Source organism: Salvelinus namaycush, chromosome 21 (genome assembly GCF_016432855.1).
Source record: "Salvelinus namaycush isolate Seneca chromosome 21, SaNama_1.0, whole genome shotgun sequence".
NCBI classification, from domain to species: domain Eukaryota; kingdom Metazoa; phylum Chordata; class Actinopteri; order Salmoniformes; family Salmonidae; genus Salvelinus; species Salvelinus namaycush.
This window is the reverse complement of record NC_052327.1, coordinates 50,882,484-50,906,500: the sequence shown is the minus strand read 5'-3', so window position 1 is coordinate 50,906,500 and position 24,017 is coordinate 50,882,484. Positions and strand designations below refer to the sequence as shown.

The 24,017-nt window shown below is 42.3% G+C and overlaps 2 protein-coding genes across 2 annotated transcripts in view; one reads left to right on the top strand and one right to left on the bottom strand.

The window, feature by feature from the left end:
* Positions 1-1,050: 1,050 nt before the first annotated feature.
* LOC120066777 (YY1-associated factor 2-like) lies at positions 1,051-5,143 on the bottom strand. Its single transcript, XM_039018244.1, has 4 exons — positions 5,022-5,143; positions 4,583-4,708; positions 3,314-3,466; positions 1,051-2,803 (listed from the first exon to the last, which is right to left on the bottom strand). The coding sequence occupies exons 1-4, from the start codon at positions 5,045-5,047 to the stop codon at positions 2,560-2,562; spliced, it is 549 nt and encodes a 182-aa protein (XP_038874172.1). The 5' UTR covers positions 5,048-5,143; the 3' UTR covers positions 1,051-2,559.
* Positions 5,144-5,584: 441 nt separating this feature from the next.
* LOC120066462 overlaps positions 5,585-24,017 on the top strand; it is a 34,642-nt gene continuing 16,209 nt past the window's right edge. Inside the window, exons 1-9 of the mRNA XM_039017850.1 lie at positions 5,585-5,728; positions 5,897-5,957; positions 10,549-10,610; positions 11,162-11,404; positions 11,608-11,678; positions 18,290-18,427; positions 18,720-18,934; positions 19,227-19,265; positions 23,609-23,682. Coding sequence (XP_038873778.1) covers position 5,957; positions 10,549-10,610; positions 11,162-11,404; positions 11,608-11,678; positions 18,290-18,427; positions 18,720-18,934; positions 19,227-19,265; positions 23,609-23,682 — 843 coding nt within the window. The 5' untranslated portion in view covers positions 5,585-5,728; positions 5,897-5,956. The remainder of the gene's footprint in view (positions 5,729-5,896; positions 5,958-10,548; positions 10,611-11,161; positions 11,405-11,607; positions 11,679-18,289; positions 18,428-18,719; positions 18,935-19,226; positions 19,266-23,608; positions 23,683-24,017) is intronic.

Below are 24,017 nucleotides of genomic sequence, written 5' to 3'. Positions count from 1 at the left end.
GGACCTAGAACTAGCATCTCTGTTTTGTCCCGAGTTTTAAAGTTAAACATTTGCCGCCATCCATTTCCTTATGTCAGAAACACAGGCTTCTGGGTAGGCAATTTTGGGGCTTTTCCATGTTTCATCAAAATGCACAGCTGTGTGTTGTCTGCATAGCAGTGAAAGTTGATATTGTGTTTCCAAATGACATCACCAAGAGGTAGCATATCAAACATTAGGATCCCCTTCAAAACAGGGTTAATTTGTCGTGGCATGGACTCTACAAGGTGTTGAAATCGTTCCACAGGGATGCTGGTCCATGTTGACTCCAATGCTTCCCACAGTTGTGTCAAATTGGCTGGATGTCCTTTGGAAACCCAGCAGCGTTGCAGGTTTTGACACAAACTGGTGTGCCTGGCACCTACTACTATACCCCATTCAAAGGCACTTCAATCTTTTGTCTTGCCCATTCACCCTCTGAATGTCACACCCACAATCCATGTCTCAAGGCTTAAACATATATTTATTAACCGGTCTCCTCCCCTTCATCTAAACTCATTGAAGTGAATTTAACAAATGACATCAAAAAGGGATCGTAGCTTTCACCTTTGTCATGGAAAGAGCAAGTATCCTTATTGATGGTGTCGAAAGCGGCACTAAGGTCTAGGAGCACGAGGACAGATGCAGAGCCTTGGTCTGACGCCATTAATAAAGGTAATTTACCACCTTCACAAGTGTATAACAGGAAGCTAGTTTCTTGTGAATTTTTTGGAGCGGGGGGGGTTTAGTGGTGCCACTCCATCTAGGGTATTGTGTAAAGGTTACATGTAGATCCTTTTTGTATAACCTGACAGCTGTCAATGCATTTTCCAAATGACAGTCTCCTGTGTGAGGAGCGTAGAAAAAAATATGGTGAGGACCCATCTGCCATAGCCTCGTAATTAGCAGACGGATTATCGCACTGCGCTATCCTTGTGTGGTAGCTAACCATTCATCTAAGGTTGCGAGATCAGGCGGCTTGCGAGGCTACATCTGCCACCCACTCTGAACAAGAATTGAGGATACTCAGTGTGACTGATAAATCGATCAATTCGATTTTATTTCACAATATAAACTGTTGATGATAACATGCTAGACTAGAAAATTCTGGAAGAGAAACTAATACCGTTTCATAATTTTTACTCAAACAATATTATTAGACTGTAACACAATAATTGAGATTCTCATTGACGTAGATACAACATGTCTGGCTATAACCAGTAACATAAAACAGTGATATGATTCAGTAACATGTGCAGTAAAATGTTAGCTGAACTACAAAATAATGCTTCATAAACAATGAGAGTTTCTGGGACACAGATTAAGCTTTGTCCTGGACTAAGAAGAAGCATGTTCAATGAAGATTCTTCATCAAAAGTGATTTTGAGTCCAGGACTAGATTTTATCTGTGTCTGGGGAAAGTGGACCAATATCTTCTCATGAATCAATGTACACGATATACCAGCAGGTGCAAACTATCTGCTGCTAACAAAATTCATCTTTTACAATCAAGAGGTAGTCCACTTGCTTCATATTTCACCTCATAATTAGAGTTGTTGCTAAATTCTGGTCACATTCCCAAAATTCCCAGTTTTCCTGAAATCTCAGTTGGAGTAATACTGAATATCCTACTTATTCCCTCTTGATTCCGGGAATGTCACAACCATGATTAGTGGAAAACATTGAGACTTTGGGTAAGTTACCGGAAATTCGCAACCCTACTCATAATGCATATTTGTATTCCTCTGTAGCAAAAAAAACTTGTTTACTCTGCAATAGTCCACATTGTTGAGAGATAGAAGCCGACCACTGACGAGTGATGACACTATTAACACTGAGGTGTTGTAAGTACATCACATGGCATTATTCAGTTGTGCATCCAGGGTTCATTCAACACTAATATATAATATATATAATAATATATGCCATTTTAACAGACGCTTTTATCCAAAGCGACTTACAGTCATGCGTGCATACATTTTTACGTATTGGGTGGTCCCGGGAATCAAACCCACTATCCTGACGTAGCAAGTGCCATGCTCTACCAACTGAGCTACAGGGGACCAACACCATCAATACTGTTACAGCTTCAGTTCAGTTCACTCAGGTTGATTTCATCAGGGCACAACATAAAACATTTTAAAACATTGTGCAACAGAAAACGAATATGAGTGTTTCTTATTGGACAGGTCCAGGTATCACGCACCTTTCTAGCTTCAGTCCATTTTTCTTCTGTTTGGTGTCTACTGAACACAACCCAGATCTTGGCTGAAACCAATACGTTGATGATACTCAGCGTCCTCCCAGCACCAAAAGCCCAGTCATTATACTTGCTCATCACAGGAAAGCAGTGTAGTATCCAACCCAATTGGAACTGGTGGTGGTATTTATGCATGTTGGGGTGAGGAGTACCAGACATGGGGTTGTTGCATTGGGTGTAATCTTCCATGCTAGAATTGTATGCAATATTCAGAGACACACTTGTCTTGTTCCATGAGACTAAGTTGGGTGAGTAGGGAGGAAAAGGGGGAGGGAGTAGGGTTAGTGAGTCTCTCCGTTAACCAACGAGCCCTCCCCCCGAGGTGAGGACGACCGTGACACCCCCCTTTCAGTGTTGTCAGAACTAGTGTTGCCACTCTGGCTGTGCTGGTCTGCCGAGGCAGCACTGGAAGGAGTGGAGGCGGGCTTGGTTTTCTCCTTAAAGTCTGTGATTATGACCGTCAGGTCGCCCACCGTAACCTCCAGGTGCTGGGCACTGCTCCGGTCCACGTTTTTTAACCTGGGCCTGGGAGGGGAACAGAGACAGAGAGTGGATGGATATAAATGGTCATTAGAAGAACAGGAGGAGAGGTCAATAGTATGACTGGTTAGGGTACTAAGAGCAGGAGGGGTCAATAGTATGACTGGTTAGGGTACTAAGAGCAGGAGGGGTCAATATTATATTAGTTAGGGTACTAACAGGGAGGGGTCAATAGTATGGCTAGTTAGAGTACTAACAGGGAGAGGTCAATAGTATGACTGGTTAGGGTACTAACAGGGAGAGGTCAATATTATATTAGTTAGGGTACTAACAGGGAGAGGTCAATAGTATGGCTAGTTAGAGTACTAACAGGGAGGGGTCAATAGTATGACTGGTTAGGGTACTAACAGGGAGAGGTCAATTGAAACCTGTGAATGATTTTGATGAAATGTAATAATCATGTAAATCATTGCACTAATATAAGATGATTGAAATCTTCTTCAACATTCATAGTATCTTTGCAAATATGTTGTTCAAACATATGTTCCTCCTTACCTCATCTTCTTGTGGCTGTTCTTTTTCAGTGTTGGTTCCTTTTCACTCTTATCTTTCTCCGATTTCTCCTTCTTCTCTTTTTTGGGTTGTGTGGGTGAAGCAAACTGTGGAGTGACTTGCTGGGCGACAAGTTGGGAGACAGGGCGAGGCTTCCTAAAAAACAGAAACAAGTGTGACCATTATTATTTACCCTGCCTTTATGTACATATCTACCTTGTACCCCTGCACATAGCCAGCAGATTCCAACCATACCGTTTACACCGCAGCAATGGTAGTGTCAGCCAATCAGCTCTTTTGTTGTTCAACACTACACACCAATCCATAATGGCTGCTGTGGCTACTGCTAGCTAACATGAGGATGAAAAGGGCAGTTTTCCAAGAAAACTAGCAGTATTTCTTCAACGTATTGCGCCGGCTCCACGGTGTCTTAATGTAACCATGATTGCATTCCAACCCCAGTGCAGCTCAGTGTAAACAAGCGTAAGGGAATCTGCTGGCTACCCTGCACAGTGATCTGGTACTGGTACTCCCTGTATATAGCTTGATTCTTGTGTATTTTATTCTGTGCTACTATTTGTATTTTTCTTATTTTTAACTGCATCGTTGGAAAGGGCTTATAAACAAGCATTTCTTGGTAAAGTCTACATCTGTTGTATTCAGCGCGTGAGACAAAATCTATTTTATTTGAATATTAAGCCATTAACAGAATTATGCACTGCATATTTATGAACACTGGACATGTACAGGGGTCCTGTTTAACTAGAGTCCTATTGTATGATGTATTTTATTTCTTTATTTAACCAGGTAGGCCAGTTGATAACTCGTTCTCATTTACAACTGTATGCATTGTATGGTAAAGTGGACTACCATGAGGAAACACACTGCACATAGACAAATACTGCACAGGGACAACATCTTACAGAGTACAGTGTTGACAACTGACTACTTTCAACTGGAAAATGTTCCTGATCAATTTTGCATCCCAAATCGAAATTTTAGTTTTATCCCTTTATTGAATATATATATATATATACACACAATTGACAATCTGCCACACTAAATGGACCATAGAATCTGACAAATAATGTCCCCAAATTAGAAGTGTCTCATTCAGACTAACCACTTGAATTTGGGCTATGATATTAAAATGATCGATGAGTCCTCTGTTGTAGCTTTAGCAGCCTGATTGATACAGTTACAGCTAATAGTAATCACTGCCTGTATCTATAGTCTGAAACTACCAGGACATAATTTCTTTGATTTTCTTACCGTGTTGACGTTCCCTTTCTGACATCGCACATCATGCACTTGAAAGCTTCGGCGGTGTTCCTGAACGTACAGACGCTACAGTCCCAGTATCCATCGTCCGAGGAGGGCTTGGGTTGCCGCTTCGGCCTTCAAAGAAAACACGCACACAGAGATGGGGCCCAACACTGTCAACATAGCCATTTAAGCTAATATATTAATGAATGTGCGTATAAAAAAATATATATATAAAAAAACACAACAATACAAACGAATCTTATTTGAGTCGAATGATCAGATTCGTCCCATAAAAGAGCCAATCCACCGCCATGTTGATACAATGTAGCTAACTAGCTAGCGGCGTTACTCATCCATTGGTCGCGCGCTCTGTTTACAAGTGTTCATCACATATTTAGGCAATTTTTCAATATAAATATATTTATAAATATATAGGTATTTTTACCTTGTGGGGCTCTTCTTGTCTCCCATCGTATAAAACCTATATTTGTTTGAGCTCAATATTGGTTAATTTGACAGGCAAATGACCAAAGCCGCTCTCTCAGTTGTCCTGAAAACTCCAGTCGAGTCGAGGGATGATGATCACGTGGTAAAGCCTATCCAATCATTCTGAATGCGCGCACACACACATACACACACACACACACACACACACACACACACACACACGCACACACAATGTCATAATATTGTTCCACATTCTGCATTTTACATCTAGATGCAGGGAATGTGTACATATTGCGGGTACATATACATTCTAATGGAAAAGCGAGGCATAATTCCCCCTTAGCCTTTCCTCAATATATTTGATTGCATTTGTAGAATATATTAATACTTATATTTTAGAATATATGAATACTTCTGGATGTGTATGTGATAGTTGCCTACATAATGGTTTTGCGTGGCATCATATAGTGTAGTCAAAGGCCCGAACGTCACCATTCCAGAACGGTAGGTGGCGTGATACTTCATCGTAGCATATTGCACTTCACCAATCAACAACGAAGAGCTAGGATTTTGGTGGCGTTTGTTGTCGAAAGTTGCAAGTGCAGAAAGGCTTAACAATATCTTCTATTTTATTGCCCCACCCCCCCCCCCCCAAAAACAATGCAAGACTACCTTTAATACTAATACACAGAGCAGGTTCAGCCGGTAAGTTCGTTTTTCATATCAACAGCTTCAGTGCAAGCTAGCATATGTTTGTTAAGCTAAGTTAGCTACTAAGCTAGATATATAACATTGTATGAATCGTCAGTTTTTGAATATCTATCACATTTGTATCAATACTGCATAGACAATTCAATTGCTACATATTTGCAGGTTTTACACCATATCCCCCTGAGGAGCCCTTCATCATCATCATCATCAACAACAACAATAAGTAAGTTAGCTAGTTACAACTCCACCGAAGTAACTGGACAATCGGTGTGTACAATATGAAGGGACAGTTATAATGAACCCATACTTTCATGGTTTGATTTGCCATATCTGTCTTTTTGCCAGAATTTAACATGGATTTCCTTAGTTCACACACTGCCTGTACTAACCGCACAAAGTTACTGTCTAATGGTGCATTCATGTGCTCGTGGGAAACTGGAAAGTTGTAAGTCTGACAAGATTGTGTTGAAGTGCCTTTGAAATCGGACCAATTCTTCAACCAGATTTTAGCTAGCTTGATATTACCTCAGCATGACCTCAGTCTCGTACTTAAAGGTGCAATATGCAGAAATCACTCTGCCATTCCCTGGTTGCTAAAATTATAATAGTTTGCCTAATTTCCGTTTATGACAAAACGAGCAGTCATTGTGTAGATAATCATTGCACTATCTAAACCGCTGTGAAATATCTTTTCCATAACCAAAAACATTGTATTTTCAGCTGTTTGAAGCTGGTATACAAAACCGTAAGTAAAAGATGGCAAAACTGACAACAGAGTGTAGAAATAGTGCACATAGAACAGATCTACCACTTCTTAGACATGCTTTCAATGAGAATGACAGAACTATAACTCACATTTCTATGTGAATTTGGTAAAAAAAATCGAATCAAAGTTTATTTGTCACGTGCGCCGAATACAACAGGTGTAGTAGACCTTACAGTGAAATGCTTACTTACAAGCCCAAACAAACAGTGCAATTTAAAGTAAAAAAAAAATAGGTATTAGGTAAAAATAGATAAGTAAAATGCCGGTGAAAATAACAGTAGTGAAAAAAGTTACTTGTTGTAGCAGTCAAGAGTTCACAGGTGAAGCGTCAAGGATTTCATTGCCGAACGTAGGATTACAGCTTCTTGTCACACAAGTGTTGAATATTTTTCATCAAGGTAAATTCTTTAAATTTTTTTTTGCATTTAGTAGATTTTGGTTTAACTTTTTCCAAGTCTCCTACCGACAGTTAGCCCATCGCCATCCACGCACTGATAGCGCTCCTATTTAGTACCCCTAGAATTTGGTTGCTTTGTGCTTCTAATTAGACCAGTCCCACCATGGTGATGTGGTCCAACGAGACTTCGAAACCAGGCTAGCTTGCGCTGCAAAGCTAGTTTACCAGACTAGCTAACGGCAGGGTAGCCTAGTGGTTAGAGTGTTGGATTAGTAACCGAAAGGTTGCAAGTTCAAATCCCCAAGCTGACAAGGTACAAATCTGTCGTTCTGCCCCTGAACAGGCAGTTAACCCACTGTTCTTAGGCCGTCAATATAAGAATTTGTTCTTAACTGACTTGCCTAGTTAAATAAAGGTAAAATAAAACAAATATTAAAAAAAATGTGTCAAGGTGATATAGTGAGTGGTTGAAAGGCCAATCCTATTGCTCAAACACAAATAGATGACTTTTCCTTGTGTAATCTTAAATAGCTTACAATGATAGACTGCGACAGAGCAGGTGCATGTCAAACTGGAACATCAAAATGTGTTGTGAAGTTACTGGCCCGATCTGGCCAGTGACTAACGAGATCCACTGGTCTAACGTTTTTACTGGCCTCGGGACAGCGGGCCATAGTTAATGTCAGACTCTGCACCTCTTTGCTTGTTCTGCCCACCATGCATCATTTGCTCCCATTGGAAATTACAGGCTGTGGTCTATCTTGGGTTTGTTATAAAAAATCTTAGCTAAACTCCTCACGGCTAATGTCAGCTAGCTTATAGCTACCGGCAAGTAAAGCATCAAATCAAATTGTATTTAATGCTACTTACAAGCTGCCTTCTAAGTAAGTAAAAAAATATTTGTGAAAAAATACACAAAATATAGTAAAACAATGAAATAACAATAATGAGGCTATATACACAGGGTACTGGTACCAAGTCAATGTGCGGGGGTACAGGTTAGTCAAGGTAATGTGTACATGTAGGTAGGGGTAAAGTGACTGCATAGATGATAAACCTTGAGTAGTAGCAGCAAAAAGGGGGTTAATGCAAATAGTCCGGGTAGCCATTTGAGGTGGAGTAGGCGTTGTCGTGCCCTCTTCACGACTGTCTTGGTGTGTTTGGACCATGATAGTTTGTTAGTGACGTGGACAACAAGGACCTTGAACCTCTTAGCCTGGGGGTTTTAAAGGGTCAATCCGCAGTTGCTACATACATCTTTGGACGTATAAATGAATGATATAAAGTCTTTGGACGGACCTCCCTTTGCCTCCAGAACAGCCTGAATTCTTCAGGGCACTTTGCTCAATTGGTATCAAGGGACCTAACGTGTGCCAAGAAAACATTCCCTCACACCATTACACCACCGCGACCAGCCTGTACTGTTGTAACCAGGCAGGACGATCATACCACGCTCAAAGTCACTTAGATCACCTATTTTGACCATTCCAACATTCTTTCGAATAGTAACTGAATGCCTCCATGCCTGTTTGCCTGCTGTAGGGGCAAAACATTTTTGTGAATGAGGTGGCATACCTAATAAACTGGCCACTGAGTGTACAGTGAATTTGGAAAGTATTCAGACCCCCTTGACTTTTTCTACATTTTGTTATGTTACTCTGACCCTTTGCTTTATCTAACAAGCCATGGACACGTGACTCACTGTCTGTATTAGCAACAAAAAAAAGTGATTTGGGTGGTGTACCTAATAAACTGTACAGTGCATTCGGAAAGTATTCAGACCCTTTACTCAGTACTTTGTTGAAGCACCTTTGGCATTGATTACACCCTCGAGTCTCCTTGGGTATGACGCTACTAGCTTGGCACACCTGTATTTGGGGAGTTTCTCCCGTTCTTCTCTGCAGATCATCTCATGCTCTGTCAGGTTGGATTGGGAGCGTCGCTTCACAGCATGATGCTGCCACCACTGTGCTTCACCATAGGGATGGTTCCAGGTTTTCTCCAGACGTGTAGGTTTGCATTCAGGCCAAGGAGTTAAATCTTGGTTTTATCAGACGAGAGAAACTTGTTTCTAATGGTCTGCGAGTCCTTTAAGTGCCTTTTGGCAAACTCCAAGTGGGCTGTCATGTGCCTTTTACTGAGGATTGGCATCAGTCTGGCCACTCTACCATAAAGGCCTGATTGGTTGAGTGCTGCAGAAATGGTTGTCTTTCTGGAAGGTTCTCACATCTCCACAGATAAACTCTGGAGCCATGTCAGTGTGACCATCGGGTTCTTGGTCACCTCTCTGACCAAGTCCTTTCTCCCCCGATTGCTCACTTTAGCCGGGGGGCCAGCTCTAGGAAGAGTCTTGGTGGTTCTAAACTTCTTCCATTAAGGATGATAGTTGCCACTGTGCTCTTGGTGACCTTCAATACTGCCCAAAAAAATTGGTACCCTGTGCCTAGATACAATCTGGTCTCGAAGCTCTACATACAATTACTTCGACCTCATGGCTTAGTTTTTGCTCTGACATGCCCTGTCAACTGTGGGACCTTATATAGACAGCTGTGTGCCTTTCCAAATCATGTCTATTCAATTTAATTTGGCAGGCGGACTCCAATGAAGTTGTAGAAACTACTCAGAGATGATCGATGGAAAGAGGTTGTACCTGAGCTCAATTTTGAGTCTCATAGCAAAGGGTCTGATTACTTATGTATGTTTTTGCTTTGTCACTATGGTAATGTTGTGTACATTGAGGATTTTTATTTAATTTAATCAATTTTAGAATAAGGCTACTGTGAGTACAGGCTACTGTGATTGTAAATAAAAATTAAATTGCTGCATTAGCTAGGATATTTATCATCCAATATGATTACATAGTACCTGTCTTGACTGCGTCAAACCGGGAGAAGCAAGTTAGGCTAGCTAGCTAGGCTAATCAAGGCATGCCCTTTCTCGTCCTACACAATTACAAACGACTCCATTCAAAATATGGAAGTAGCAGCCTTACCTGTTGGCTGTTGGTTGTTGTACTGTAACTTATCATTTAACTTGTAATTGTCATTTTAATTCTGTCATTTTGATTTCATCTTCCATTGATTAGATACTTTTGTACATATAGTGTATGTGGACACACCTTCAAATTAGTGGATTTGGCTATTTCAGCCTCACCTGTTGCTGACAGGTGTATAAAATGGAACACACAGCCATGTAATCTCCATAGACAAACATTGGCAGTAGAATGGTCTTTAATAAAGAACTCAGTGACTTTCAACGTGGCACCGTCATAGGTTGCCACCTTTCCAAATCCTGTTTGTATAGCCTCGAAACATGGTTAATTATAATTTTCCGAGTGGTTACATTTCCCAGCTTTTCACCAAAACAGTGGTGGGGTGGCCGTTTTTGTTTAAAATGCGTGCTGGTCTATCTTTTGGTTGAAAAGGTGAAAGGTCAGTGGTGAAACGTCACAACTCGGGATGCTGAACTTTTCAAGAACTCCCAACATCATATGAACGACCCGTTAACGTACAACACACGTGTGTGAAATGACAGCTACTTGTATACATACAAGCAGTGGATAATTCACTTATTTGAGTCTGTGACCCTTTGGGGTAATTATTGTGCCTGGCTCGCAATCGCCTGTGATTGTATGCTTGTTGTCCCTTGCAGTGCCCAGGCGACGGAAAAGTAGAATCCGAGAGGCCTATGACGAGCACTTTTCAGAGAGCACGGTAAGTGACTGTACAAAGTACTTTTGGCGTATGTATTGTCTTCAGAGTTATTAGGCCTTAGATCATCCTTGAGGGAATTTTCAGAGATTTCCAACTTATCTAGGTTATTTCTTGCATAGCCGTTTATACCATATACCAGGGTATTTCATAAATTAGATGGTATGATTTTCAATACCGTTTAAAATAGAAAAAAACAATTTCTTTGTGGGGGGGTACCACCACCTCAAGGGTGCTGCTGGTTCCGTGTTACGCCACTACTTATATCTAGAAGTGAAGTATAACTATAAGAAATCGATGTGTCAAATAAATGATATCAGCTCAGGGCTCCAGCTATGCATTTGGTTTGCTAAGTGTCAAGATATCAAGCTTCTTGGTTACAGCAGAGACATTCAATCCCCTCCTGGATTGTTGAAATGGCGCCCCTTGTGTGCACATTCTGTAATGCGGTATACCCAGGTATGGTACAGAAATGGTATGAAAATCTGGATACCGCCCTGCACTCTTGTTTTTTGATTGAACTAATCCATGTCATAATGCTTATTTTTTTTTAGGTAACATACCCAAGAATTGTGAGTGCTGTCGAGAGGAGGACGGCTGTGACAAGACCGGAGCAAGACTATGACAGAGAATTTGAATATGAAACCAATCAGTATAGCGGCATTCGAAGTTACCATGATGATGACCACAGAGGATACCGTAGCGACAGGATACACACAGGAAGTGATCGAGGATACCATGGAGACAGTACACCCATAGGAAGCATCCGAGTGAGGAATTCCCCACCTCCCCGACAAGTGGGTGAAGCTTTATTATGGTCAATTTATGATTTAGGCCCAAATACTTGTCATTTTACAAATGTTGGTGTCAGAAGAAAACTGAGTAGTGAGGCGAAAGGTTTTAGCTGAATAGTGCTGGGTATTTTACCAAGTCAATACCTTCTCTACTATTTTCTGTCTCTAATATAGGATGACTTCTTCATTGTTTTTTTTCTGTGCAGGAGGATTACAGAGATTCCTACTACAGGGACTCCAGAGATAATTCTCTGATGGGGTGTCAAGGAGAGATGAGGTAACCCAGTGGTCCCCTTCTGTTACTTGTTAGGCCTAGGTCTATATGAAGCTTTTTTGTTCATGTGTTTTTATGAACATGTGTGATTGAGACCAGTGTCTTGTATTGCTCCTTACGTATGGTGTACTGATGCTTTATATGAGCTTGTATAAAACAGGGTTGTGATGTTATGCACACGTGACTGTAAGTCGTTTTGTATAAAAGCGTCTGCTAAATGGCGTTTATTTTTTATTGTTGTTATTATTCTATGAACCACCAGGTGGTAGCAGAGACTTGCCTTTCTCAAGCCCCTTTATGAATGGTTTGAGGTTTTGTGTTGATTTGAGGTTTCTGAGAGGCATTTTTCAAATGATGTACTGTACCAGTCAAAGGTTTGGACACCTACTCATTCCAGGGTTTTTCTTTTTAATATTTTCTACTTTGTAGAATAATAGTGAAGACATCAAAACTATGGAATAACACATATGGAATCATGTAGTAACCAAGAAAGTGTAGAACAAATCAAAATATATTTGAGATTCTTCAAAGTAGCCACCCTTTGCCTTGATGACAGCTTTGAACACTTTTGTCATTCTCTCAACCAGCTTCATGAGGTAGAAAGTAAATTTTTTGAAAGTACATTTGTAGAATTTCTTTACTTCTTAATGTGTTTGAGCCAATCAGTTGTGTTGTGACAAGGTATGGTGGTATACAGAAGATAGCCTTATTTGGTAACAGACCAAGTCCATATTATGGCAAGAACAGCTCAAAAAAGCAAAGCGAAATGACAGTCCATTACTTTAAGACATGAAGGTCAGACAATGTGGGACATTTCAAGAACTTTGTGCTGTCGCAAATCCATCAAGCGCTATGACGGAACATGAGGTCCGCCACAGGAAAGGAAGACCCAGAGTTACCTCTGCTGCAGAGGATAAGTTCATTACAGAGTTACCAGCCTCAGAAATTGCAGCCCAAATAAATGCTTCACAGAGTTCAAGTAACAGACACATCTCTACATCAGCTGTTCAGAGGAGACTGCGTGAATCAGGCCTTCATGGTCGAATTGCTGCAAAGAAACCACTACTAAAGGACACCAATAAGAAGAAAAGACTTGCTTGGGCCAAGAGACACGAGCAATGGACATTAGACCGGTGGAAATCTGTCCTTTGGTCTAATGAGTCCAAATTTGAGATTTTTGGTTTCAACCACCGTTTCTTTGTGAGACGCAGAATAGGTGAACGGATGATCTCCCCATGTGTGGTTCCCATCGTTACGCATGGAGGAGGTGTGGGGGTGCTTTTCTGGTGACACTGTCAGTGATTTATTTAGAATTCAAGGCACACTTAACCAGCATGGCTACCACAGCATTCTACAGCAATACGCCATCCCATCTGGTTTGCACTTAGTGGGACTATCATTTGTTTTTTCAACAGGACAAGGACCCAACACACCTCCAGGCTGTGTAAGGGCTATTTGACCAAGGAGTCTGATGGAGTGCTGCATCAGATGACCTGGCCTCCACAATCACTCGACCTCAACCCAATTGAGATGGTTTGGGATGAGTTGGACTGCAGTGTGAAGGAAAAGCAGCCAACAAGTGCTCAGCATATGTGGGAACTCCTTCAAGACTGTTGGAAAAGCATTCCTCTTTAAGCTGGTTGAGAGAATGCCGAGTTTGCAAAGCTGTCATCAAGGCAACGGATGGCTACGTTGAAGGATCTAAAATATATTTTGATTTAACACTTTTTTTGTGTGGTTACTACATGATTCTATATGTGTTATTTCATAGTTCTGATGTCTCCACTATTATTCTTCAAAGTAGAAAATAGTAAAAATAAAGAAAAACCCTTGAATGAGTAGTTGTCCAAACTGTTGACTGGTGCTGTATGTCTATTTGTGTAATCGATCACTTTGATTATATAACATATGGCATTGATCAAAACCTTGAATTCTATACTTTTAATTCTTACGGCTCAGTAGGAATTAGTACCCATCTCAGGAAAAGCTTAGACTGAAATCCCCACTCGAGATATATTACACTTGACTTATATCCCACAATCACATTGAAGAGGGACTGAAGTGAATTTGCCAACTTCTCTGAGCTATTGCGAGGGAAAGACCAAGAGGAGGCTGGTGGCTCTCGTTTCATAACGTATTCCACTTATCGACCACCACACTCCTCCCCTTGAGGGGCTTGGAGCTCCACCCCACACACAGCACAGCTAAGGCCAGTCTGCTCTGCCCCAGTGCTGCCAAGACATCCGTGTAGCAGTGGCCCAAAACAGTGGCAACAGTACCCCCCCCCCCCCCCCCCCCCCGGAGAACCAGCTGGGCAGCCGGCCACTCCCTCTCCCTCTCTAGCTAAACAACCACCACCATGCTCTTGGCTCTCCACATAATCTATGCACAGCGTACATGCTCTCTCTGCTGTCCTGGGGGGAGAGAGGGACCAGATTCCAATTCCGTTAGCAACCGTTATATGACCCGTCCAACCTCTCTATAGGGCCCTGATGAGAGGTTCCAGGAAGTTCATTCTCAATGCAGTCACCCGTCGTGATAATACATTTTATCGATAGTGATATTACTGTGCATGTTGTTGTTGAGCCCATCGGTTATGAACGTTTTGTTTTCACCCTCAGTTTCTGGTGTAAAGAGTACCACCCCCCCCTCCCAAGGAAACTACACTAACCATGAGCCTTGCTGTCTATATCGTCCAATAATAGAGCAGATACAAGTCAAGTGCTCCACAAGCGAACAGTTGAGTGTTCGTCAACAGAGCAAGTCACTTGCATCTCCCCCTTGATTGGACGATACAGCAGCTGTTGAGCGGCATTATGTGCTCGCCAACAGATCACGTGACTTGCATCTGCTCTGTGACTGGACGACACAGACCGCAGTGCTGTGTGGGATGAGTAGTTTGTTTACCTCCTAACTCCGGTATGTACACAGTCTACCCTTTTTTTTCTTCATATATCACAGTTGTTGTAAGGCGAGGTGGTTCCAAACGTAATCTTTTGAATGAATGATTAATGGTTCACCCCAGCTTTGTTAATCTAGTCAACGTTTGGAACCACGATAATAAGCATGTTGTTGAAATACATGCTAAAAATGAATGGCCGTGTCAGTGTTGCAGAAATGCACAAAATAATTGGCAAAACATTGTATTTAGAGATTGTAAATCCAAAAAGTTTTGTTTACAATTCAATTCTCCAAGTTTGGCCTTTTTGATTCACATTAGAATAATGCCAATAGTCATAACTGCTTCCTTGGCTTGTAGGAGACTTGTAGGCAGTGGAGGCTATAGCAGACTCCTGGTGTGGTGTTGACAGGGCAGCAGGCAGGCATCTGGGTCTGGTTTTCCACTATTGTCTGGTCAGGAGGTTGACGGGAGGCATCACCCCTGCAGTGCAGCCCACAGGAAGCAGCGTCCAGGAAGTCTTTGGAGGGTCTCGCTCCTGGCCGGAGGTGTCTCATCGACCGGCCATGTGGAGACAGGTGGCCAGACAGAAGATGAACAGCAAGGCCACACCGCCACCCCACTACCTCTCCCTAACACAACTAAAGACAGGGTTCTGGGACTACGGGGCTGCTTCATGGTCCTCAGTCACAGGATCCCCCACTTACATGCAGAGGCCGTGTGTGTGTGTGTGTGTGGTGAACACTGCAGGGGGGCCTTGGCAACTGAGGCAGGCAGGCAGCCGGTGGATTAATCAATCTGCTCCTTTGTGGAGCTCTTGACCTCGTGATGAATAACAGATAATGAGGGAAAATGGGGAGCCTTGTTAAGTGCCAGAAGTGCAACTGGTTAGGAGTCAACTACTCTCCCTTTGAACTTTCAAAGTCACCTCAGCCAAACCTTGCTGCATGCTGCTCTAATGGTTTTTTTGTAAACCTGTCTTTGTAATTAGACCTCAACCCATAATTGCAGTCATGTTATATTTGTGCGTGAGGCTGATTGCATTCAGCAAGATGATGAAAGAGATGGGAGGGGTCGGCTGCCGTTTGACTAAAGAAGCCAATTAAATTGGTATTGGGTTTATATATTTATATATTAGTTTTCAAAATGAGGTCGTAAATGTTTTTATTTGTTTGTCTGATGATTTGGGTGTAATGCATTGTGGCTTTACTAGCATGACCTTTTGAATAGAGGGAGGTGGAGTCTCAGATGACACCCTATTCCCTATATAGTTCAATACTTTGTCATAAGTTGTAGGGTGCCATTTTGGAACACAGACCTCTCTCAGATCTTCTACATCCTAGCTCAGACAGCCAGGGCCTCCTTTTCCCACCCTGGTATTAGGCAGTTTGCTCTTTTGGATCCTGAAAGAGATATTGGAACTCTTATGGCAGGTGGGGCTGTGCCACCCGGTTGCTCTGATGTCTATTTGGTTACTCTTGCGTTCGGATCAGCATGTTTTATTCTCCCTGGTCCACAAAGATGTAACGTGTGTTTAGTGAGCATCTTTCTAAATTGGAAGAACTGCTTTGAAGATGCTGTTATAGATATAGTATAAAAATATATATTTTTAAAATCACTTTAAAGGAATTTTCTTCAAAAGCCCCCAGAAATTCTCCAAGTATAGTGTCCACAGAATTACTTTTTCATAGGTTTGTTATGGAAAGAGAGGTGAGGTTAAAGGAATCCCTCACTGCAACGGTGGTAATTAACTTTATTTGGTAAATGGCAGTCTGAGCCTTGGCTACTTCAAACCGGTCTGGGGGTCGTAAAAGCTGGAGGACATGTTAGGCTTGCACATTGTTTGGGACGTGGCCCTGTAAGTTCAGGCAGGGGTCATGAAAACCAGGTGCCGTTGGATGGTTAATTTATATATACCTCTAGGGTTGGGCGGATCCAGATGTTCATATCGTTTCTCTACCCAACCTGGGTATATGGTTTTACCAGAAGTGAACACAAGGGGTGCTGTTTCCCCAAAATAATCTAACGTTTTTTTTTCTCCAAATAGATCTTTCTTTGGGTTATGCACAAAACTATTTAGGCAACAGGGATCATGATCAAGGAAGGGATTTAATGTCTCTGCTGTAACCAAGAAGCTTGATCTTGACATCTTGACAGTTGGCTACCATGTTAAGCAAACCAAATACATAGCTGGAGTCCTGAGCTGGATATAATTTATTTGACGTCTTAGATTTCGTATAGTTATACCTCAGCAATGTGGCTGCTTTATACCTGAATCTGACGGCCATAAGCCCTGCCTATCCTGCCTGGGTCAGGAGCATGCGCAAGCTGCCCTGTACCCTCAGTCATGCATGGCGTGCGCTCATTGTGCCCTTGTGTTGATGCGTTCACTGAGGAGATGAGTGGCGTTCTTCAGGCTTGGCCTCGTATCCCCTCGCCCTCAGCCTGTATCTGCATCAGCACCCTCTCCCAGGCTTGGCCTCGTATCCCCTCGCCCTCAGCCTGTATCTGCATCAGCACCCTCTCCCAGGCTTGGCCTCGTATCCCCTCGCCCTCAGCCTGTATCTGCATCAGCACCCTCTCCCAGGCTTGGCCTCGTATCCCCTCGCCCTCAGCCTGTATCTGTATCAGCATCCTCTCCCAGGCTTGGCCTCGTATCCCCTCGCCCTCAGCCTGTATCTGCATCAGCACCCTCTCCCAGGCTTGGCCTCGTATCCCCTCGCCCTCAGCCTGTATCTGCATCAGCACCCTCTCCCAGTCTTGGCCTCGTATCCCCTCGCCCTCAGCCTGTATCTGCATCAGCATCCTCTCCCAGGCTTGGCATGGTGAGAACCATCAGGGTGCCATAGTATGCAAATCAAATTGTATTTGTCACATGCGCAAATACAACAGGTGTAGACCTTACCGTGAAATGCTTACTCTCAAGCCCTTAACCAACAATGCAGTTCAAGAAATATAGTTAAGAAAATATATATACTTTTTTTTTTTTTTTGTTACGCAAAATAACAATAACGAGGATTTATACAGGGAGTACCGGTACCGAGTCAATGTGCGGGGGTACAGGTTAGTCAAGGTAATTTTTAAAGTGACTATGCATAAACAGTAAACAGCGAGTTGCAGCAGTGTAAAAACAAAGGGGGGATTCAATGTAAATAGTCCAGGTGACATTATTTAAGACTGAGACTCTCTCCAATACAACCCAACATTGCAGAGTTATGTGCATCCTTTCAAGCACACCCTTCTCATTAACCTGTGGTGAGTTATTCACCATTTTTTATGAACAAGTAAGGTTTTATATGTAAGTGGGTTAAATAAAGAGCAAAATTATTAATTAGTTATATTATTATTTGTGCCCTGGTCCTGTAAGAACTTTTTGTCACTTCCCACGAGCCGGGTTGTGACGACAACTCACACTCGTTCTTGTGTTTTAATAAATGTATCATATAGTGTGTGTGTGTGGCAGGCTTACAATGATGGCAAAAAACAACATTTGAGAGTGTGCTGACCCTGGTGCTAGAGGGGGTACGCAGTTGGAGGTTGAATGTTTGAAGGGGCACAGGAATATAAAAAGTTTGGGAACTACTGATCTAGGTTAATCTTTGGACTAGAACTAGTTGGTTTTAAAGATAGGACAGTATTTTTTTCAGATATAGTGCATGGTGAAGTATTTACTTTGATCATATTTGATTGAGGTATTTTCTTCTGTCATTTTTAGGATAAGCAGCAGAGCGGGCTCCCACCTCAGCAGCAGAGTTAAAGGAATAGCTCCTCTCTCGAGGACCGTGTCTTCGGCAGCTAATCCCGATAGAGTGGACCCCAATCTGATGCAGACCCTCATGTACTTGGACCGAGGGTAGGCCTATCCCTTCTAGTGCACTTAGTTAATGGACCAAGTGCCAAAACCACTCATTAGACCCCTGCAACTTCAGGTGTTGTTGGCTTTCAGTTGAACTGTTTTTCAAGATACAAACCACAATTTATTTTGTCCAGCAACTTTAGTGTTTAGTTCTTTCACTCTACAGTTAGAGACTTTTAGAATCAAAGTGCTCATCATGGGTAGAGACATTAGTTCTATAGTTGAATGGACCTCAATGGATGGGCCCTTGAATCCCCTTATATCTCTCTCTCTCTCATTGTCTTGTCAGAGAGGACCCTGAGGGTCTTAGGCGAAGGGGCCTGGACCCCTACGCTGCAGGCCCAGCCGGGGACACTTACAAAACGGTACGGGATCGCTCTCCCATCAGGATGGATATCCCACCAGGCCCTGTTATCCTGCGCTCTGGGTCCAACACCAGCAAAAGGAGCTACTCCCCAGACAGGGACCAGAAGAGCTTCTCCTACCAGCAGAGCCAGCAGAAGAGTACGTCTGCATCCCAAACTGTTCCTTATTATTCCCTATAAAGTGCACTTAATTTGACCAGGGCGCATAGGGGACGGGAGTTTCCTTTGGTTTAACTACAGAGACCACAGCGCTTTAGTTCAGCTGTCAATGATGAACAATATCAGTTTTAAATCTATCACTTTAGTCTGGCTCTGTACCAGTGTCCATATTAGCATACCACTTGACATGAAGCAATGCATTGGACATTCATCCTTTGTGGTACGTTTGCTGCCAGTCATTTTGGAGACCTTTTTCTCTCTCGCCCCTCCAGGGTATAACGAAGAGCCTCACAGCCAGAACAGAGAACCTGGTAAGTTTAGATTACACATTGAACAGTCAAGCCGATTCAATGACCCACAGGGATGCAAACTAGTGCCGTTTTGTGAAATGAAATGTGCCGTTTTGAATCCAAAATAGGTGACCTACGTGATTCGTGTAGATCTGATGAGAAAAGTTTGGAGGAGGGGGGGCTTTGAATCACTACTGGCTGTATGCGAACGTGTAATGCTTGTTTGGACCAGTACTGGCTGTATCCAAGGCTCAGCCAGTCATTCACATAACAACAGAATGCAGCATGCGACTGAAGAGAGAAGAGAATCAATTTGCTTAGTTACAGCATCAGCGCGCGCTCTAGAAACACAGCGGGAGAGTGGAAAGGCAGTTTGCGCGTCCCCTGAACGATAACGGAGAGGTCGGTGAGAAGAAGCCTAACCACGGAGACGGGGGTGAGAAGGTGATGAAGAATACGTCATGAACTGTAACCGAAAAACAACTGGCATTTGGAAAGTTTGAGGTGACGGAGAAACTGTGGTGGAACGAGTATTGTTAGCATTGTTAAGTATCTTGCTAGCTGGATCGAATTGTCCGTTAGCTAGACAAGAAATGTTGAGCAACATTATCCAATTAAACTGATTGAGTTTATTGTGTGAAAATTAGCTGGCTAATAAGGTCAGACAGCTAACGTTAGTAACCTAACCAATTCGCTATAGTATTAACTGGTATATGACTCCTTGCCATTCTTCAAGTTATAACGCGACGCGTTAGTTGCTTACTGGACCCTGGCAAACTGTGTGAAATGTTAACTAGCTAACGAACTAACTACTATCTGTGAACTGATGTTTTCCATCTGAAGTATGTGGTTAACTTTCAGAATGAGATAATTAGGTGAAAATGAGGCATTGCTTGTTAGGCCAGTGGATTCAGGGATCAAGTGTAGCTGGAGCTGGGCCTGGTTTAAGTTGGATGTCACCAGAAGTGAAAGAAGCACCACACGTTCCCTCTTTCGCTTTATCAGTACAGTGGATAAAAAGGGGTATGTCAGGTGTACTCTCTGCCTGAATGAGATCAATTATGCCAACAAAGGGTATCATGCTCTGCTGGCACATTGCAGACATATGTCCACAGGCAGAACGTGTACAATGTAATAATGTGTAGCCCAAAGATATTGCTTTTGTTGTGTTGAACTTGACAGTAACACGTGTGAGTGGAGGGGGGGGGGGGGGGGGTTATTTAATCTGAACATTATTTTTGCACACGTGTAGCCTTGTGCACTTCATCATCTACTATAGTGGCCACTATAATAGAGCAAAAATAGAATGCCTGTTTGTTTCATTCTATTTCTACTTTAAGATGTTTTTTCCCCAAGTGCAATATTTAGATGTGTGTGTGGTCACAAGCGTTCTATTATAAAGGCTGTCATGGCTAACTGTAATATTAATGTATTGTTTTTTGCAGTCATTTGCAGTAAAGTCTAGGCAAAAAATAACATTGGATTGCTTTCTTTAAAATGTTTTAGCTGCGCGTTTGGTTCACATTAACCACTTTTTATTTTACACACAGGGTGATCATATTCTTTGTTGTTTAATAAGTTAAAACCTGCATTTCCTCCTAGCAGGGATTTTTTTGCACGTTTCAGTGCAGCAACAAAAAAGTGTCACCTTTTTGGGCCCTCAGCAGTTTGCATCCCTGGATCCAGCATTCAGGTTTTGCTACATGTAAGCCTATCCATAAAATAACAATTTGGCACCTTGGTTTGAAGTGATGTAAAAGCTCAAATTGAGCACCTCTCTCTGAGAGGAGCATCTGTTTTCAGTGGAGGTGTGTGTTTAAAGAGAGGTGCTGGAACATGTTAACCATTTTAATTATACATACACACTTTTCTCGAAGGCTTTTGATTCAAGGTCTGACCTTTTGGCTGGTGTGGGAGTAGCGTGCACACTGAGCTAGCAGATGTCTTCAAGATCAAACCAAAACACCCACCCACTCACATTACCTTCCCTTGTGAGTGGAGTGGGGCATGCATACCATTACTTAGTAACTCTTTTGTGCTCCAAAATAATTCCATCACTGAATAGAATAAAAAGACTAGGATGATTCCCCCCGCCCCCCGGTGGATATAACATCGATTTGTGTAGGTAACCTCAGTGTGGGAGTATTGGGTAATTTTGGGATTAAGGAGAATATTGGGGTTGGAGGAGAGTATGTTTTTATTGAAAAGTCCTTTCATCATCACTGCAGAGGTTTTTAAATACCATATTTTATTCGTACATGCTACTGTGGAGGAGACGGAGCACAGTGGAAGTCTTCAGTCTGTATCCTAGTGTTTAGAGCATTGGGCCAGTAACCGAAAGGTTGCTGGATCAAATCCCCGAGCTGACAAGGTAAAAATATGTCGTTCTGCCCCTGAACAAGGCAGTTAACCCACTGTTCCCCGGTTAGCCGTCATTGTAAATAAGAATTTGTTCTTAACTGACTCGCCTAGTTAAATAAAGGTTTCACATATTTGGGATGCTGCATATTCTAGCCGCCTTTAGAAGATGTAGAAACCCACTCCACCCCTGTCTGGAACACTAATTAGACTAGGCTGACGCACAAGAAATGCACACCGGGCCTAGTAGGCCTGGTCTTACTGAAGAGATCCTGTATAATGTCTCTGAGTGAGCATTTCAAGTACAATGGTTTAGAGATGCACTTACTGAAAGCATGCAGCCTATAGGCTATGGTTCATGTTTTGTTTCCCAAATATTTTAAGACTAGCCTAGCCTATAGGCTATAACTATTATTTGTTTGGATTGCAGTCAACAACAATTCACCAATTTAAGCTGACAGAAATACCCTCTTAGACCTGCTCTAATACATTGGGTTTGTTAAATGCGATACGCTGTGTGTAACGTCCATTTTTGTAGCTTACTAGGCTACTTGAGTCCTCTCTCTGCTCTCCCTCTCCATGCCGCTTTTCACACAGACCTAGCCCCGCCACCTGTCACTCAAGGAGCACATTTATTGTTGCTTGACCACGAGACACTTGCGTTCGGTCTGCATGGTCTATTTTTTTAATTTAACCTTTATTTAACCAGGTAGGCTAGTTGAGAACAAGTTCTCATTTAAAACTGCGACCTGGCCAAGATAAAGCAAAGCATTGCGACACAAACAACAACACAGAGTTGCATATGGAGTAAACATACATACAGTCAATTATACAATAGAAAAATCTATATACAGTGTGTGCAAATGAGGTTGATGACAACAATGATGTTTTCACTTTGCTTCTTAATATAAATCCACTAGCGTTTTATAATGACACTTTTTTTTGTGTGTTTCTTACATCTGAAAACAGCTAGTTTGTCTTCTCTTAGCAAGTTGGGCCTAAATCTTGTTAGCCGCTAATCGCTAGTTAGCTGGCTAGCAAACTAATAAATGTCAGTGCACGACGAGGCACATACAACAGCACACCCAACACAACCACTCCTGGATGCTCCTCTTCTGGATTTGCAGTTCATCATTATCTGTTATCTGCTGATCCATTGGTCACTAATAATTTGTTGTGCGGCTGCCTCTTGTCCACTAGTTCAGTGTGTCTGGTGAGTGACTGTCATACCACGTTACCAGGTTCTCTTCACAATGCACACACATGGTCTGTCCTAGAGAGAGAGAGTTCTATCTTAGGTCGGTGCTACTCTTCTAACATGGCAAATAGCCTACATTTGCCTAAATATATATGATCTCTCGTTCAAAGAAGCATCTGTTAATAGTATCAGAGGAAATCCAACATTTTAAAATATTGACTTCTAATTTTGCTGCAGTTTGAACTAAGGAACCACATGTGTTGCTTGGTGTCTTAGTCAGTCTCACAACCTGAGATCTCTGCTGTTTAGCTGGGGGAAAAGGAATCAAACGTCCTGGAAGGAAGAGTTTTTAATTTCACTTTGGCTCAGTCTCATCGCCATGGGAGATTCCTTAAATAGAAACAAACCCACCAGCCCGTCCATATTTGTTTATAGACTTATTGGAGCCGGCGGAGCACAATATTTTCAATTTAGTCACAGCTGAACTTGTCAACCGCTGTTGTGTGAGCTATTCCAACGAGAGAACGTGAAATAACCAACGATTTGTACGTGCTGTGCTTATCCACAGTCCAATAGCATCTTGTCTTATCTGTTGTTAACTGTACTGGTGCAACGATCACCTGGTAGATGACTAGAGAGAATAAGTGGTAGTTTCCCAATATGTTTTTAAATACTGAGAGGATTTAAATGGAGTTGTACTGCGGTCGGTGGTCCTGATTTATTTGGTTTACCGCCGTCCTGTTTTCTTTCACATTGCTTCTGTTTAAATGCTTCTTAGTTTTACTGTCTGTTTTCCTCTTCTCCACAGATAAGCCCAGGTTGCTAAGCCACACCAGAAGTACCTCCCTAGACGGATCAGCGAAAACCTATGTGGCAATCAAGGTGGGGCTGCATGACTATGTAACTACATGACTACAGTTGCTCTTAATTCAATTAACCCCTCTCACATCCACTTGATACGATCAGTGTTTGCATCTCTACTATACCTGTAGAACATAGCATTTAGCATTGTAGCGTTACACTATTCCTAAAAGCTAGAACAATCTCCAAAGACCACAATGTTTTGCCAGCACCGGATTGTAAAATAGCAATTTGTGAGCCTCAATACATAGTTACAAACTGTTACCTTACAGACAATACGTAGTTACAGGCTGTTACCTTACAGACAATACGTAGTTACAGGCTGTTACCTTACAGACAATACGTAGTTACAGGCT